This window comes from Typopeltis vanoorti, chromosome 9, assembly GCF_054136105.1.
Source record: "Typopeltis vanoorti isolate ZY-2024b chromosome 9, IOZ_Tvanoo_1.0, whole genome shotgun sequence".
Taxonomy (NCBI): domain Eukaryota; kingdom Metazoa; phylum Arthropoda; class Arachnida; order Uropygi; family Thelyphonidae; genus Typopeltis; species Typopeltis vanoorti.
In genome coordinates, this window is record NC_143557.1 from 8,156,957 (window position 1) to 8,174,594 (window position 17,638).

The following is a 17,638-nucleotide window of genomic DNA, read 5'->3' on the forward strand; positions in this document are numbered from 1 at the left end:
AATCTAGTCTGCACACCTAGTAATATCTAGTCTTTAAACTCATTATTAGGACATTGAAAACTAATCTAGCAATCTATTCCACTCATTCACTATTCTCCAAGTAAGAGTGTGTGGACTACTTTTGCATGAAGAATAGTGAATGAGTGGAATGGATTGCTAGAAGCAGTTGTGAATGACCTGACAGTTAATAGGTTTGTGCACTAGATTTTTTGCTTGGAGAGAGTAGTGAACGAGTTTACAGAGAGGTATGATGGATATTATGTGTAAAAAGGTTACTGTGAGTCTTGCGTGATGTGTCTTCGGAGTCCATGGAGATACTGATATAGTAATAAATATTTAGTAATGTATAGCATATATTTAATAACAATATGTAGTCAATATGTATTTATAAGTTTTATGATTTCACCAAGTTAACAGTTTTCATTGAAATTCATGAAAAACATATTCTGCAAGTATATGTTTTTAAACATTTAATCTTGCTATGTATGAAGTCAAATTAAGCATTTCCTTGGACAATAATGTTTATGACCTTAATTCAATTGCTCTCATCTGAAAGAAGTGGGATCTGTGGTTTTGAAGTAACACTGCTGGAGTATCAAATTCCAAAATCTGTAAAATACAATTATTACTAATTACAATTTTAAATCATATATTTTATATCATCTAACTTATTTCTCACATATACTAAAAAATTACAAAACACTAGATTATTGTTCTCATTATTTACACTTTTGTTGCTGAAAAGAACCACCTTTAGGATTTGTATTATTGGAATATAACAACCATTACTGTTTTATAGACAAAGGGCAAAACAGCGTTTGCTTTTGAAACTTAAAAAATTTCAAAAGTCCTAATTATCATTTGGGATGAGATTTACCTTAATACTTCACCATTTAAAAGGTAACAAACTCTACCTAGGAACCCATATGTGCATGTTGATTTAATGCTTTTGATTAAAAATTTCATGGCTTGAATCTGTTACAAACTGTTGGTGCTTATCAGAGAGCATACACAAACCCTTCCCATATCATTGAATTTTGTGTTTGTAATTAATTCACACATAAGCCATGAATAAATATGAAGAAAAGCATCTAAAAAGCTTGTAAAATCTTTTTCCTGATTTTTGAATGTCATGCCAGGGAAACTGTTAATAAAACATTAGATTTCTTGTATACTTTTTTCTAGCATTCAGTTTATCACCATCAGACCTCTATGTAGTTTAAATCTTCATCATCAGTTGTCTCCCTGTCACACACAGAACTAATCAAACAGCCTTAAACCCAGTTAACTTGTCCCATGCTCGGGTAATATCCAACTCAACCACCACTATCTCCATACAAAAAACCTCCTTGTCCCTACTCACACCCTACTTAGCTTCTGAGTATGGTCTCTTGTTTGCCCTCTGTCTTCCCCATTCCATGAAAAACTTTTTCAACATTAATCTGGTAATAATCCCTGACCAACTCACACATATTAACCATATTGCCCTTCCTCCTCCTATCCATTATATTGCAAATTGCATTTCCTCAATTTTTCTTCATACTCAACATTCCCAAGACCAGAAACAACCTTAGTCAAGTCATCTCTGGATCTTTGGAAACATCTTTTCATCATTTTCAAAACCAGGTGACCAAATCTGGGCACAGTAATTCACATGCAACATTATAAAATACTTGTACTGTGGAACCATACCATCCTTAATTCTACACATTAGTGCTCTTTGTATCACTGTCATAATCTGCGGTGCTATCCAAACAATTTTAGCTTTGTGTCTGCAGAATTTTAGATCTACATCCACTCACCTCCAGATCTCCACTTCTTTACCTATTCTAAGATATCTCCATCAATTCTATACTCTGCACCCTGTCTCTGCTTAGCGAAATTTATAAGTTTACACTTTGCAACACTGAAGTGGCAATCTCAGTTGCCCAATTCACACAGTCTATTCAAGTCTTCTTGCAAAGCTACATCTGCTCTACTCATAGTTCTTCCCAACTTTGCATCATCCACAAACAATTGTATATTGCCATTCAAACCTATCCCATTATCATACAAGTTAAACAGCAATGGCTCCAAAACAGATCCTTTGGACATGCCACTAGTGACTCACTTCTTCTGGGATATCGCTCTACCATGTAAAACATGCTGATATCTATCAGATACCCAGCCGAGTATACTAATCTACACTCCAACACCATCTGTTCCAGTTTACTTACCAGCTCGTCTGCAGAAATCTATCACGGGGCTTTTGAAAATTTTAAATGTTTTGTTTTGTGTGGATCTGGTTTCTCCAATGCATTTGTCACCATCTTATAATTCAGTAAGTGGATTGTTAAAGCATAGTCTTCATTTACTAAATCCATGCTGTCCATCACTGCTGTTGTCAACCGAATTCTGAATTGTGGTCCTCACTAATCTCTCTAACACTTTAATAACAACTCTAAACACACATCGATTGGCCTATAAATCAGGGTCTTGTCTTATCACCTCCCTCATGAAGTAGACTGATTTTACTCTTTCCACTCCTTTGATACCTAGCCTATCTCAAAGCTGCTAGCTCCTTGATCATTTCTTCAACTGGGGTGACATATCAAGTCCTCTCCATATTAACATCAAGTTTACTCATTTCTCCACATATCTCCTGCTTACTCACCATCAGTGCCTCTTCTCTTCCCACTGCATTCAAGTTTGCATGATGACACATTCACAAGTATGAAATAGTCATTTACTATCTCAACTATATTCTATGAAGGTTATCATTATTTTCACTGACCATTATTATCCTTTTGTAATCATTCTTGATTCTACTGGCCACATACTGAAAGAACTTCCTGTAAATTTTTTTTTTGCCTCATTAGCTAACTGCAGCTTATACTGCACTTTTTCTACCCTTACAAAATGAGTCACCTTGCTCATCTGCTAAAGTTGACTCCTCAGGCAACTGATCATTACTACTTATTTTGTGGTATCCCCATAATTCTTTCTTCCAGATTGCTTGCCTTACTTTTTTTTTTTTCCCATTCATTTTACACCCACCTTATTTAACTTTGTGCCCCTCAAATAACTTTCCTGCAAATGAATTCGATCAATACAATTTCATTCCTCTATTTTTGATACTTCTGGCACTCATAAACAAACATAGCTCATTTCTGATTCTATAACAAGTTCCTCTCTATCGTCACCAATCCTACACCATCTTCTCAGATCCAAACTTCTCCTGAGCCATTTGAATCCACTTCTGCATCCATATTTCATGTGCAGTGTCTTAATGTTCATCCTGACTAGTAGCGCTACTCGTCTCTTCATTTACAAGCTCCTTGTAAATGGAGAGACGAGTGCTCTTGCTTCCTCAGATCTTGTATTCACTGCAGTCATTACTCTCCCTTCCAGCAACAGTCTCTCCTGCTGACTCAACCAAAACCATATAAATGCAGTCCATCTCTTTCAATAGTTTAACATACAAGTTAAACAGTCATGGTACTTCAATAGTGACTTTGCTACTTCATACACAACTTGTTGATACCTGGTGGACAGCTAATCTCCAATCCATTGCCCTTATCTGTTGTCTAACCCTTCAACTTTTCATGCCAATTTAATTACAAAATTCTCATATGGCAACCTATTAAAGGCTTATGCAAAATCCAAATATAAAGCTTTGTATGCATCTCCCTTGTCCTATGCATTTGTTGACTTGTAATCAGTAAGTTGATTGCTAAAACATGTTTCTTTAGAAAATCCATACTATCCATGAAAGAGGATGCTGAGGATGTTAGTGAGGGCCAAGATCCAAAAATGGGCTGATGAGTCATCAACCCAATTCTGAATCTGGGTCCTCACTAACATTTCTAACACTTTAACCTAAATTTCAGGCACACAGATTTGCCTAAAATTCGAAGCATCAGTCTTTTCACCTCTCTTATGAAGTGGAACAATTTTGCCCTCTTTTCACTATTTCTTCCATCCTGGTTGGGCGAGTGGTTAGCATATATGCTCTCCAGTAAAAGACTGTGGGTTCAAATCCTGCCATGGGCATGGATGTTTGTGATTGTCCTTCTTACTCTATGTGGAAAGGACATCTGCAATCCTACCAGATCTTTCTAGCAGAAGATTTCACTCCCCAAACCCAGTGAGGTACGGGAGTGACCATACGGCGTCTACAGATGTCGAATGCAGGGGGAAAATTTTTTTTTATTTTACTGTTTTGGTACTTGGTCCATTGTATGACTAATGTTGAACCAGTACAGCAAGGCAGTTGTTAACTTCTTGGATTATTTCCTCTAAATACATAGTGATATATCATCAAGCCATATCATATTATTAACAGCAAGTTTACTCAATTCTCCATGTACTTCCTGCTCACTCACCATCAGTGGCTCCTCCTCCCTTCTTGCTGCTTTCAAGTTCTGCATGTTCTTACAAGGATGAAACACCTTTTGAGTTGTTCATTTAACATCTCTACTATATCTTCCTCAGTGGTTATCTCCTTATTTCAAAAATAAAAAAAATTTTTTTTTAAATTATAAAAAAATCCCTAGGATTTCTTCTGGTCTCATTAGCTAACTGCTGCTCATACTTCACTTTTGCTATCCTTACCAAATGGGACACTTTTCTTTCTTGCTCCTTACTCTCCTCACGCAAGTGACTGTTACTACTCATCTTATGCTGCCTCCTTAATGCCGTCTATTTCCACACTGTATGCCTCGTCTCTTCATTCATCTGTATCACATGTACCTTATTTGACTCCTGATTTTGGGAATGCATTTCAACATTGCCAGACAGGTCCTAAGAAGGTCTCAAGGAGCAGCTGATCTCCTTTCCATCCAATCCTTTATTCCATGATATAGCTGCACTTCATCTCCTCAGCTTATCACACCCACCCAGTACCATTGACAGGGTGTAGCACAGAGGCAGCCTGCCTCAAGCCTTGGCTTAATAAGGGCGCTTGTTCAGCCATGTTGTGGTAGGCACAGTCGCTACACTAACAGGAATCTTTAGCATAGCAAGTGTGGAAAGAAGTTTTTTCCAAGCCTAAACTGATTACAAATTATTTGTGAATAGCAATGACCCAAGAAAGATTGGCTGCTGTAGCAACTATATCAATAGAGGCAGACATAGCTTATCATTTAAATTTAGAAGAAGTTATAAACAGTTTTATTGTGTCCATAGAGCAAACATTTAATTAATATTATTATGGTTTAGCATTAATGTTTCTCTTGTAATAAAAACAAAATAGCAATTGGAGATCTTATATTTTTATCTTATAATCCATCAGGGCGATATTTAATTGTCGCAGTGTGCATGTGTACACACACACACGTGCTTGCAAGTGTGCTGAAAAGTTGTGACAATCACCATGAAGGAATTGAGGAAGAACCATGTAATTTACACATTATTCTACATGTTGCCCACAAACTTTAAAGCATGGGTACAATGCTGCTACATCATCTGCAATCCTCTGAGAAAAAAAAGTATTTCCCTGGTTGCACAAATCAGTACTCAGCTGCAGATATGACTTCATTATCTGTGGTAAATTTTGTTCCTTTCCAGTGTTTATTTAAATTTGGGAATAGGAAATAGTCTGATGAGGCCAAGTCTGGTGAATAGGGTGGGTGATGCAGACATTGAAAGCCAACATTGTGTATTGTCTGTTCAATTTCATGAGCAGGTGCGATGTCCTGCAAAAGCAACACGCTTCTTCTCAGTTTCCCACAGCATTTTTTCTTCAGAACTGTTGAATAAACTGTTGCTGTAACAGTTTCACCTTTTTTGAGGTACTTGGTAAGGATTACATCACCCATATTATTTATTTTTAACATCTAAACTCCATGGAGTCAGAGAGTCATTGTGGGAGGTACACACTATTGCACACAATGCTCATCCAACCATGCTTTAAAGTGATTCAGTGTGTTTACATTCACAACACACTCAGGCAATGCATTCCACTCTCCATGCAAAGAACCTGCTCCTCACTCCTCTACTCACACCCTCCTTATACAGTTTCCAGTGATGGCCTCTTGTTCTATCTCCCCTTCTCCTATTCTCTGAAAAATCTCTTCCATGTCAACCTGATAACAACTCCTGACTAGCTGGTGTGTTCCAATCATATCCTCCCCTCCTATTCACAAGGCTCTGCAACTTACATTCTCTCAATCTGTCCTCATACCCTACATTCCAAAGACCACTAACCACCTTTGTAAATCTTCTCTGGACCCTTTCCAACATATCCTCGTCACTATGAAAACCCAATGACCAAATCTATGCATAATAACCCATATGAGGACTTATACAATAGCATAAGAACCTCTTTATTTCTACATGTCAGGGTCCTCCACATCATCGCTGTTATCTGATGTGATGTCTTCACAACTTGTGCAAAGTAGCCCCTGAATTTCAGGTCCTTGTCCACTATTGTTCCTAAATCTCTCATCTCCTCTACTTACTTTAAAGTTTCCCCACCAAGTGTATACTCCACATTCCATCGTTGCTTACCAAATTTCAAAACCTTAATCTTTGCAACACTGAACTGATAGTTCCACTTACCTGCCCATTCAAGTCCTCTTGTAAGGCAAAAACATCCACTTGACTCTGCATTGTTCTCCCCAGTTTTGCATCATCTGCAAACAGCTGCATATCACTAGTTAAACCCATCCTAATATCATTAACATACAAATAGAACAACAACAATGATTCCAAAGCTGACCCCTGTAGTACAAACGCTAGTGACCTTTCTCTTTCGGGAAACTGCATCCCCATATACAACTATCTGATACCTATCTGACAGCCAGTTACTGATCCAACTCAGAAGTCTGTTATTCATTCCCATCTGTTTCAATTTATTTATAAGCTTGTAATGTGGCAGTCTATCAAAAGCTTTTGCACAATCCTAGTACACCACTATATATGCATCTCCCCTGTCCAAGGTATTTGTCACCTTGTTATAGCACATAATAAGTAAGTTAGTAAAACATAATCTCACTTTAACAAACCTATGCTGATAATCACAGCATGCGTTTATTAATCCGATTTCTGTATCCTACTTCTCACCAATCTCTCCAGTACCTTCAACCACAACTCCAGATAAACAAATTGGCCTATAATTTGAAGCTACAGCCTTATCACCACCTTTATGCAGTGGAACAATTTTACTCTCCTTCCATTCCCTTGGAACTTGTGCTGTTTCAAGACTTTTATTAAACAGGCATGTCAATGCTGCTGCCAATTTCCTGGAACTTGCCCTTAAGATGCGTGGTGATATGTCATCAAACCCTATCACCTCACAGCACAAAAAAGTAGGTGATAGCCCATACCTCTCTGTCTTTGGATTTCTTCAAAATCTCTGACATGTCTTCTTATATATCCTAAAAGAGAAAGAACAAATTATTACAATTTGATGAAACATGGAGTTTAAAGGATTTTAAAAAAGTTCTTTTTTATGCTTATATCAGTTGTTTTAATATCCTTTTTCTATATAAAATACTCTGGATTAGAGATAGATTTCAAAAGTTTTTCCTCTTAGTTATACTATAAATTAAAGATGCCAAGAAACTATATTCTTGTTTTAACCTCCCAACCAGCTAGGATGTCTATAGACGTCCAGCAAAATCTGGATACGATGCATGCTATCTGTTGAAAGAACATGGATAAGAAGTGCAATTCAGCCAGCATGTCCATTAGAAGGTGTGATAATCCCTCATGCTGAAGAGAGCACTTAATCAGATTATCTCAGGCTCATAGCTGTGACTCAGTTACCCATAACAAGAAATGCAGTTCCTTGATCTATGCTGGGTAACTGAATTTTAGTTATATTGGATAAACTAAAAATATAGAAATTATTTTTATTTTCTCTTTTTATTGTACAATACAATATTAATGCCTGGACAAAATAAAGATCCTTGCCTAATTTCTTCACTTAAATATTGCGTTACCTTCCAGAACCAATTTAATTTTTAATTTTTTTGCTAATTTTTTCTAATTGCTTACTCCACAAAACATTTTCTTTGTTCTCGAAGAAATTAATTCACCGATAATTATTTGAAATATTATTAAAAAAACCGGCTGCCGATGTTCGAGATTATGTTATATTTTTGTTCAAAATCATGAGTCGAAGAATACTTCACAGATTTCCTGAAGGACCTGCTTGAGCGACTTTGCTTTATAGAGAATAATAAAATTCTTTAAACATATCACTAAATTTTTTTCTTTATATTGTAATCTACTGTTCTTTGACTTTCACCTTCTTGGTTTCCCTGTATAATTGGTCATTACAAAATAAAATTAACGGTTATGATTTGATATGTATATATTTTCTGCTAGTTCAGATATTATGCTCCAATTTTATAATAAGCAATACTTTTGCTTTATATATATATGTATATATATAAATTACAAAGTTTTATATTAAAAATTTCCACTACAAAAGTTGACAGAATCAACAATATTATTGTCATATTTCTTTTTCTCGTGTGGGAGGAAAACGATAAAATGCCACTCTTGTAATTGTATCAGATGTTATAATGGCAAAAATAGTAAGAAAAAAAAATCATTTGTACTTTCTTTTCAAAACACAAAGAGAGAACATTGTAAATTCACCCAATGAAAAAGAAAATACTCCATATTTTTCTTGTGTTATCTAATTTTTTTCTTGTAGTACAAAGAAGAAATCATTGCGCATAAGGTGGTAGAATACAAGAGGGCAAAAATCTGTAGATTGATTACATTATAGCTGATAGAGAATTCATCCCAGAAAAATTATTTATGGAAGAGTTCTAACATCAGCAGATATAACGACATTTTCTTCCAGTTTAGATACGTGGCATTATTGAAGTAGCTAAATCTTTGCTACTATTTACACAAAAATGAATGGGCATGTTCCCCAAGGGATTTACGTTCATAACAGTTGTCTTGCGAACGATTTATAAAATAAATTCTCTGAAATATCTGCAAATTGAATAAGTCTTCAATATAACCTTCCTGCCCTCCCCAAAAACTAAGATTATGTGAAGTATATGCTCCTTTTCTTTTAAAATAATTAAAGTCCTCTTTTTCAAGATAATTATATGAAATAATTAATTTTTCGATAATAAAAATGAAACTGATCATTATAAATTAAGAACTTATTTCAGCATAAATACTGTAGCAGCCTGTAAAAGAAATGTCTGTATTTTCTTCTATGTTAGGATGTCTACTAATTAACAATTGAAAACAAAACACGACATTCTTGATGTATCTCGCACTATAGCTTGAGGCACTTTAGTGTCCCTTCTAGCTAAGTGTTCTCAATTTTCTTCCTCAATAGCACTGAGAGTAATCTAAGCCTTTACCTTTCCCTCCAGCTAAGAGGATTACTACAAGTATTTCTAAGACGTAGATTACTTCAGAAATAGCAACCGGAAGCATAAGTAGAAATAAAAATATTTAGATTATTTTAAGAAAAAGAAACTAAAATAATACTACTGAACCTTTTTTTGTGTGTGTGGTATGCATATAAACAATTTTATGTGGTGAAAATATAGCATAGTATTTCTAAAATTTCAAATCATTTCAGCAGACAGTAGAACAGCTGGTTTTAGATTGCAAAGAAATAGTACAGAATTAGAAGTTTCAGGGTACAACAATCTTATTGCCTTATTTCTGTTGTCGAAACGGTAAAATGAAGTAATAGATTTTGAATACTGTCTGGAAACGTTTTCGAACCTGTAGAAATTTAGAGTGGTTATGTAATTGAATTCCAGGAGAGGATAAGGATGGGGGGATAAGCATTAGCAAATCTTCAAAATGAGCATAAATTTTGAATTATTCTGTATATTATATTTTCAACATATCTACGGTGGTTACGCACTGGATATTATAGTAATGCGCATCCTACAAAAAAAAAAAAAAAGAAAGAAAGAAAAGGCGAAGAATCCCTGCTAAAACATCATTGGATATAAATTTTCGATACTAAAAAGATTCACAATCGGAAACCGAGTTATGCAATATAACATCGTTTGTTGTTCATAAAACAAAACAAAAAAAAAATCGTTTCTGGAAATGAAATGTGATAATCCATGTAACGGTATTTTGCTAGGAAAGAAAGCGAAAGGTCATATTTATTTCAATAAATATTATTTAAAAATATAAATATGTGACATAATATGCTCAATGCAAGCATCTGAAAATTCGCGAAAAAAGTTGTTTCTATATTGGAACAGCCAGTGCAACTGTTCCGTTGCAGTGATTTGAAGAATAAATTTATAATACAGCAACTTTGCTACTACTAAATAGATTCATTGCAAAGGCTGATCGATGGTCATTTCAAGATTGATTGTTTTCGCACATGTGAAATTTGTTTCAATTTTTGAAAAGAAACACAATAAATCATTTTAGAGGCAAAAAAGTGAAATATTTTAGGACAGTAAAGAAAATTCCAAGTAAAACAGTGTGTATAAAGACAGGTGACACACAAACTATTAGTCAGGCACTAACAGTTAATCCACGAATGGCTCTAAATAGCCGTAAAGGGATTAACGGCGGAGGGAGGTAATTGCATGATGAAAGTTACAATGCCGATGAAGTTTTGATCCATGCAGAATGCTATGGTGGGCTGGATATTTCATCCACCTCAGCCGGTAGGAAGGTTAATTATTTATCCAAGTGAAATCAAACAAAGTTTGCGTGTGAAGTAACTTCATGACCGGGAAACTGGTATATAGAGGCTAATGACTTCACCTTACTTATTTCTTGGCAGCTTTAACATGTGGAAAAACTTTCGACATCTATCTCTAACCCAGAGTATTTTAGTAATAAGGTGTGAAACCTTTTGGCTACTTGTATATGGAAATATGACTACTGCATTACTTCAATCTTGTTTTCACTTCTGGGTCTGGCTCCCATTGATGCGCTTTTGTGCTTAAGTGGTTGCTTTCCCTGAGATTTGAGCACCTCTGCTCAGTAATGGGATGAGCCTGCCGTTGGGCAGAGTCACACTTAGTGTCATTGTTGGGTAATATGAGGGACTGCATGAATTTTTGGAAAAGTATTTCCACACATAAACATACAACATGTGTTTAAAAAAAAAGACCGAACTTTTGCTATAAAGACATTATTTCTCATTTTACATTTTAAGCACTGTCCCCCCCTCTACTGGTGATGTACTGTTCCCACATTTCTTCCATTGTTGAAATGCTTCATGGAATGCACTTTCTCTAATGGCGTGAAGTTCTCTTATCACATTTTCCTGAATCTCCTCTATGGTTTTGAAATGCTGAGAAACAGGAAAAAGTCTGCTGGGGCTAAGTCCAAAGAATAAGGTGGATGGGGCACAACGGATGTCTGATGTTTTGTGATATAACTGCAGATGAGGAGGAGGACGTGTGAGTCGGCGCATTGTCGTGGTGCAACATCCGTCTGGTTTTCCTACAATTCACTCCTCTTCTTGTGCACAGCATCCTTCAAATGTGCTAAAACTTCCTGCTACAACTCTTTTGTTTACCATCTGACCATGTGGTACAAATTCATAATGGACAATGCCTTTCCAATCAAAAACCACAGCCAACATCATCTTGATCTTTGACCGACTCATCCATCGGGGTTTAACCATTCATATCACTGCGCTCAGCTCATACACTCCTCCCTGTATGCTTGGTTAAGCAATTGAAAGGTTCCTGTAAAATTTTTACCAAGTTTGCAGCAAAATTTCACACACACAAGTTGTTTTCAAGTTCTTTCATCATCACTTTGTCACCAATTTGATGAACAGCTTGTGCACATGCACATTCAACGGATGTAACTCGACAACTAATGCTCATAGCAGAACAGGGTAAATGGCAGCTTGTCGTCAAAACCTGCTGCTAGGTGCACTCAGTAGCCACAGTGCGTTTTTCGCCAGTTGGCACGTTATTTAAAAAGTTCGGTCTTTTTTTGAATATCCCTCATACCTGAAAGGTTGAAACCAGTCTGGGTAGTGACCCTTCACATAATGCATAGCATTATACATGCTCGTAAGGATATGTGCTTTGCATCATGGGACCCTAAGGCAAGTGGTATGGAGTCATTAGCCTCTATATACAAGTTGCCCAGTTGTGAAGTTACTTCACACACAAACTTTGTTTGCTTACACTTGGATAAAGGATTAAACCAAGAATATAATTTCTTGGCATCTTTAATTTTTACTGTTTTTTGGTATTTGTCCATCAGCCATTCTCATATCTATATACCAGTTTCATATCCATTCCTATTTGTTCTAATTTGCATAAGAGTTCCTTATGGTATTTTGTTAAATGCCTTTGCAAAATCCAGTAGTACAATTGTGTAGCCATTCACTTTATCCAGCTCTTATGTTACTTTAACATAAAAAGTTAGTTAATTCTAAGACCTGACCTTAGGCTTCACAAAGTATCCATCGATTCTTGAATTTTCTCTTTGGTCAACTTCTCCAGTACTTTTACCACCACTTCTGAGATATTGATTGTATACAGAGTATCTTCAGAGCACAAATTATAACTGTGACAAGCACACTGGCACTAAACTAAATCATTTGAAACAATTCAAATTGTAACTGAAACAGAACTAATGTCTTAACCTGGTATCCTCTATGGGCCTGATAATCAGAGTTAATTTGGAGAAGTTAAGTCATCTGGTCTCAGAATGACTGTCTCTCAGATGTTTGGGAAATTAATGCAACTGTACTTGTTGAGGTTGGGGAAGTGTGCATAGTAGATGCTAATTCAAATGGCACAGCCCTTGAAACAGCTTGGAGATCTTCAGAACCCTTTTTAACCAATGATTGTGGTTCATTTAAAATAGATAAAATACTACATGCACCCCATCCCTCTTGCTGCACAACAAAACAATTACAAATATTCAGACTACATCAGAAAAGATAGTTAAACTTCTCTACAAATATGATCTTCATGCCACTTTACACCACCTCATGCAGGTAGCTACCTACTTACCTTCATCTGCTCTCCTAAAGATTAACTTCATCCTCTTGCACATCATTGAGTGTATAAAGTTTCCTGTGCCTGCAGTTTAGCCTACTTTGAAAAGACTGGTAGATCAGTTTACATCTGCCTTGAAGAACCCAAAAATTACATCTGTGATCATCTTTAGAGCAAGTCAGGACTAACAGACCACACTCTGGATACTCCTTCACATAGGATTCACTAGAGGAAGATATCAGTATTACACAGAAGTTACTATAGGTCCAAAAGACTATTTTTTGAATCAGCATCTGTTATGAAACATTCCTCCAACCTCAACAAGTATTGTTGCATTAATTTGCCAAAGATCTGGGAGACATTCATTCTGAGATGAGATAGCCTGACTTCTCCAAATTGATTTTATGGTTATCTAGCATCATAATGGGTGTCATGTTAGGACATCAGTTCTGTTTCAGTTACAATTTGTATTGTTTCTAATGATTTAGTTCAGTGCTTGTATGCTTATAACAGACAATTTGTGCTCTGAAGATGCCTGATAGAAAACCAGTAAAATATTTGCAAGTTCAGTGATAAATCTCCCCCCCCCTCTCTTGGTGTTGTTTATACCATGAAGCACTATTATGAATAATCAACATCTAAACCTTTTGATGTGATTGGCTGATAATTTGTTACTGCAGTCTTAGAGCCTGATTTATGCAAAGGAATTATTTTGCCCTCCTTCCACTCTCTTGGGATTTTGCATTTGAAATTTCAACTTAAATTGAATAGCCATATTAGAGTTGTTGCCAGTTCCCTTGAAGATTCATGTAAAATGGAAGCTGAAATATGATTTAATCCTATGGCTACATTTGCTTTGAGATTCTACAATACCCTAGGTATGAGGTGCATCCAGAAAGTAAGGTCGATTCAGAATTTACTGCCAGATAAGATATGGGAGAGGGGTCGTGCATGTGTGGTAGCATAGAGTGACTCATTTGCTAGTTGTTGACCACTATCGTTTGTTGTCTTCTATGAATAATTTATAATAAGTGCTGTGATAAAAAATAATCTTTCGCTGCAAAGTTTGTGGTGTGATATGGTTTCTGCAGCAGTGCTGTTTTCCATCAACAAAAAACATATCATGCCACAAACTTCACAATTGGTGGAGATTTTTTATAATAGCACTCATTCTAAATTATTTGTAGAAGACAACAAACAATAACAGAATGAAAGTAAAATGATCAATGGCTAGCTAAATAATCCCTGTTACTACACATGCAGACCCCTCTCCCATTTGGCAGTAAATTTTGAGGGGATAGAAGTGGATGAAATATTTGAGTGGATGAAGCATTCCCATCAGCACTCTTTAAAGTTATCCTTCTATAGTCATTCTTCCTCTTGCTACATAATGAAAGAACTCTTTGGGATTTCCTTTGGTCTGCTTGGCTAATTTCTTCCCATAAGCTGATTTTTCCTTACCATAATGCTCACCTTTTTTGCCTGATATTTGTACTCTTCTTGAGCTTGCTGGTCATCACTTTTCTTCTTATATACTTGCACAACATTTTTTTGTAGTTCCTCTTTAATGATAGTACTCACCCATTTAGCTCCTACCTGATTAAAACTCCTGACCTTGGATATGTAGTCTGATATGAAAAAGAAACTAATATGAAATACCATTGTTATTTTACAGGCACTTCCATGGAGTCTGAAGAGATATCACAGGAGACTCAAACTATTATTATTCTGAGCAACTCCAAGGAGTCGACAGACTCATCGAGGGAGGCCCTGACATCATGTCAAGAACAACTATTCGACATTCACACAGTATCTATCATACCTTGCCTTGAACTCATTCACGGTCGTAGCACCCACAACGGACTCTGGAAGCTTATTCCACTCATTCACCACTCTCCAAGTAAAAAACCTAGCTCTAACACCCTTGTTAAGCATATTCTTGCCCAGCTTCCATGCATGGCCCCTAGTCCTATTTTCAAATATATCTTCTGGATCAATCGTATAGAAACCCTTCAGTAATTTGAATGTCTCAATCATATCACCCCTCCTCTGCAACTCACAAATCTTCAACCTATTCTCATGAGGTTCATTCCACAGACCTGCTATCATCTTGGTCACTCGTCTCTGGATCCTCTCCACTTCCTCCCCATCACGAAGAAACCCTGGTGCCCATAACTGGGCACAGTAATCCAGATGGGGTCTTATCAAGGCTCGATACAGAGGAACAACAACTTGTTTGTCTCTGCATGTTAAAGTATTTTTCAGAATCCAAGTGATTTGATGAGCTGATTTAGCCACTTTTGCAATGTGCCCCCTAAACTTCAATTCCCTATCCACCAACACTCCCAAATCCCTGGCCTCATCAATCTCCTGGAGTATGGCTCCACCAATGTGATGTACTACTGCTATTCTTTTCACCCCAAAGTGCATAACTTTACACTTTGCCACGTTAAATTGACATCCATTTTTCCTAGCCCAGTCCTCCAAACTATCCAAATCATCCTGTGCACTCACAATTGCTCTACGCAACTTTGCATCATCAGCAAACAAGTGAACACTTCCTCTCAGATCCTTTCCTATATCATTGATGAACAAATTGAGAAGCAGTGGTCCAAGAACAGAGCCCTGTGGCACACCACTAGTCACAAGCCGTCTTTTAGACTCCACTCCTGAATAAACCACTCTCTGGTATCTCTCCTTCAACCACCCTCCCATCCATCTCACCAACCCTATATCCATCCCCATCTGCTATAGTTTACTGATTAGGGTTCCATGTGGTATCCTATCAAACACCTTGGCAAAGTCCAGTAGTATCACTGTAAACCCATTACCCATATCCAGTTCAGCCATCACTGTGTTATAAAATGTTACTGAGGCATGATCTACCCTTCACAAAACCATGTTGTCCCCCATACAATATCCCATTTTCATCTATCCAATCCTGTATTCTTTTCTTGACTAATTTCTCTAAGACCTTGACAACGATTCCTGATATGCTAATCGGTTGGTAATTTACAACAGTAGTCTTGGAACCTCCTTCATGCAGTGGAACTATTTTCCCCTCTTTCCACCTCCTCGGGACTAACCCAGACCCGAGACTCAGATTAAACAAAATGGTCAAGGGTACTGACAATTCATGAGCCGCTTCACGTATGACACGAGCTGGTATACCATCCAATCCCACAGATGTATTGACATTGAGGTTATGCAATAGACTACTCACCTCCACTTCATTCACCACAATTCCCGTATAATCTGCTGGTTCATTCGTTTCTGCAATGTCACCACCTGAATGATATATTCTTGCAAAGTGCTAACTCAGTAACTCAACTATATCAACTGATTCAGTTACCTCCCTACCATCAGCATTCTTTAAAATCATTCTGCCATATACATTTTTTCTTTTACTTGCAACATATCGAAAAAACTGTTTAGGATTCTCTTTAGCCTGCATGGCCAATGTTCTTTCGTAATCCTTTTTTGCTTTTCTGACCACACTTGTTACTCCTCTGGCCTGCGCTTTATACCATTCATGTGCCTGCCGGTCACCTTTCTCCTTAAATTCCCTCTATAGTTGTTTCTTTTTTTGCAGCTCAAGCTTAATGGTGTTATTCATCCATTTAACCCCTACTTGATTAATTATTCAGATCTAGGTATATAATCAGCCACTGCTTCATGCAAACACTTCTTAACTGCCTCCCATGCACTGTCAACTTCTAGCCCTTGCAGTTGTACATGCCACATTGCACTGTACCAATCAATCTCATAAGCTTGTCATACTTACCAGCCCAATAATTCCACATGTACCCTGTCTTAATTGTAAATTCCACACCTTTAGCCACCTCCTAAGTCAAGACCCAATGATCACTCTCACCAATTGGTGGCAGTGTGGTTATATTTGTTATAGCCAAATCCTCAGATGTAATTACTAGGTCAAGCACTCTATGACCCCTAGTATTTTCCATTACGTGCTGTCGCAGATAGTTATCCCTTAATAACTGCATAAAATCCAATTCCTTCCTCTCGTGTGTCCTCTCCTCACTCCAATCAATGCGACCATAGTTGAAATCTCCCATAATAATTACCCTCCTTCCACTCATTTCTTCTATTTGCTTGTGCATACTGTCACCACCATCTTTTCCATCACCTGGTCTATAGCAGCACCCAATTGTATATTTTGTTCTGCTATCCACAATCTCACACCAAATGGCCTCAAATGTGCTCTTTTCTCTGTTCTGCAATTCAACTTCTATTCTCCTTGGCTGTCATCAGCTATCATCAACAATACTCCTCCCCCCATTTTTCCTGAACACATTATACCCATCACATTCAATCCCACTAGCTATATCATCTACAGTCAGCCATGATTCACTAATACCAATAACCTGTGGTCTAGAAGTGCCAACCATGGCCAAAAATTCTTCCTTCTTGTTCCTAATACTCCTAGCATTAGTGTACATGAATTTAAGACCCACATTAGCCCCAACCCTACCTTGATGCCTTATATTAACTATCCCATTCTGATTTGTTGTCCTTATTCGCTCGGGCATATTATATTCATTCATACATTCAACTGCCTCCCTAAGGACTGTATATCTACTCCTCCCCCCTTAATAAGTCTAGTTTCCCTGATTTTGCACATCCACTACATTCAGCAACACTTTCTCAAGTCTCCTTACACCGTAACCATTCAAATGCAAGCCATCCATCTTATATAGAGC

The 17,638-nt window shown here is 37.0% G+C and overlaps 1 protein-coding gene across 4 annotated transcripts in view; it reads right to left on the bottom strand.

Annotated features, from left to right (window-relative positions):
- Positions 1–380: 380 nt before the first annotated feature.
- The window catches only part of LOC150102874 (ATP-binding cassette sub-family C member 5-like), a 1,133,802-nt gene continuing 1,116,544 nt past the window's right edge, over positions 381–17,638 (bottom strand). For 3 of the 4 annotated variants that reach the window (XM_090397917.1, XM_090397915.1, XM_090397918.1), the window contains one exon: positions 381–609. In XM_090397917.1, the coding sequence (XP_090254043.1) occupies positions 523–609 (87 nt within the window). In that variant the 3' untranslated portion in view covers positions 381–522. Of the gene's footprint in view, positions 610–7,307; positions 7,359–17,638 lie in introns of all 4 variants that reach the window. The other variant, XM_090397916.1, reaches the window with a different exon arrangement.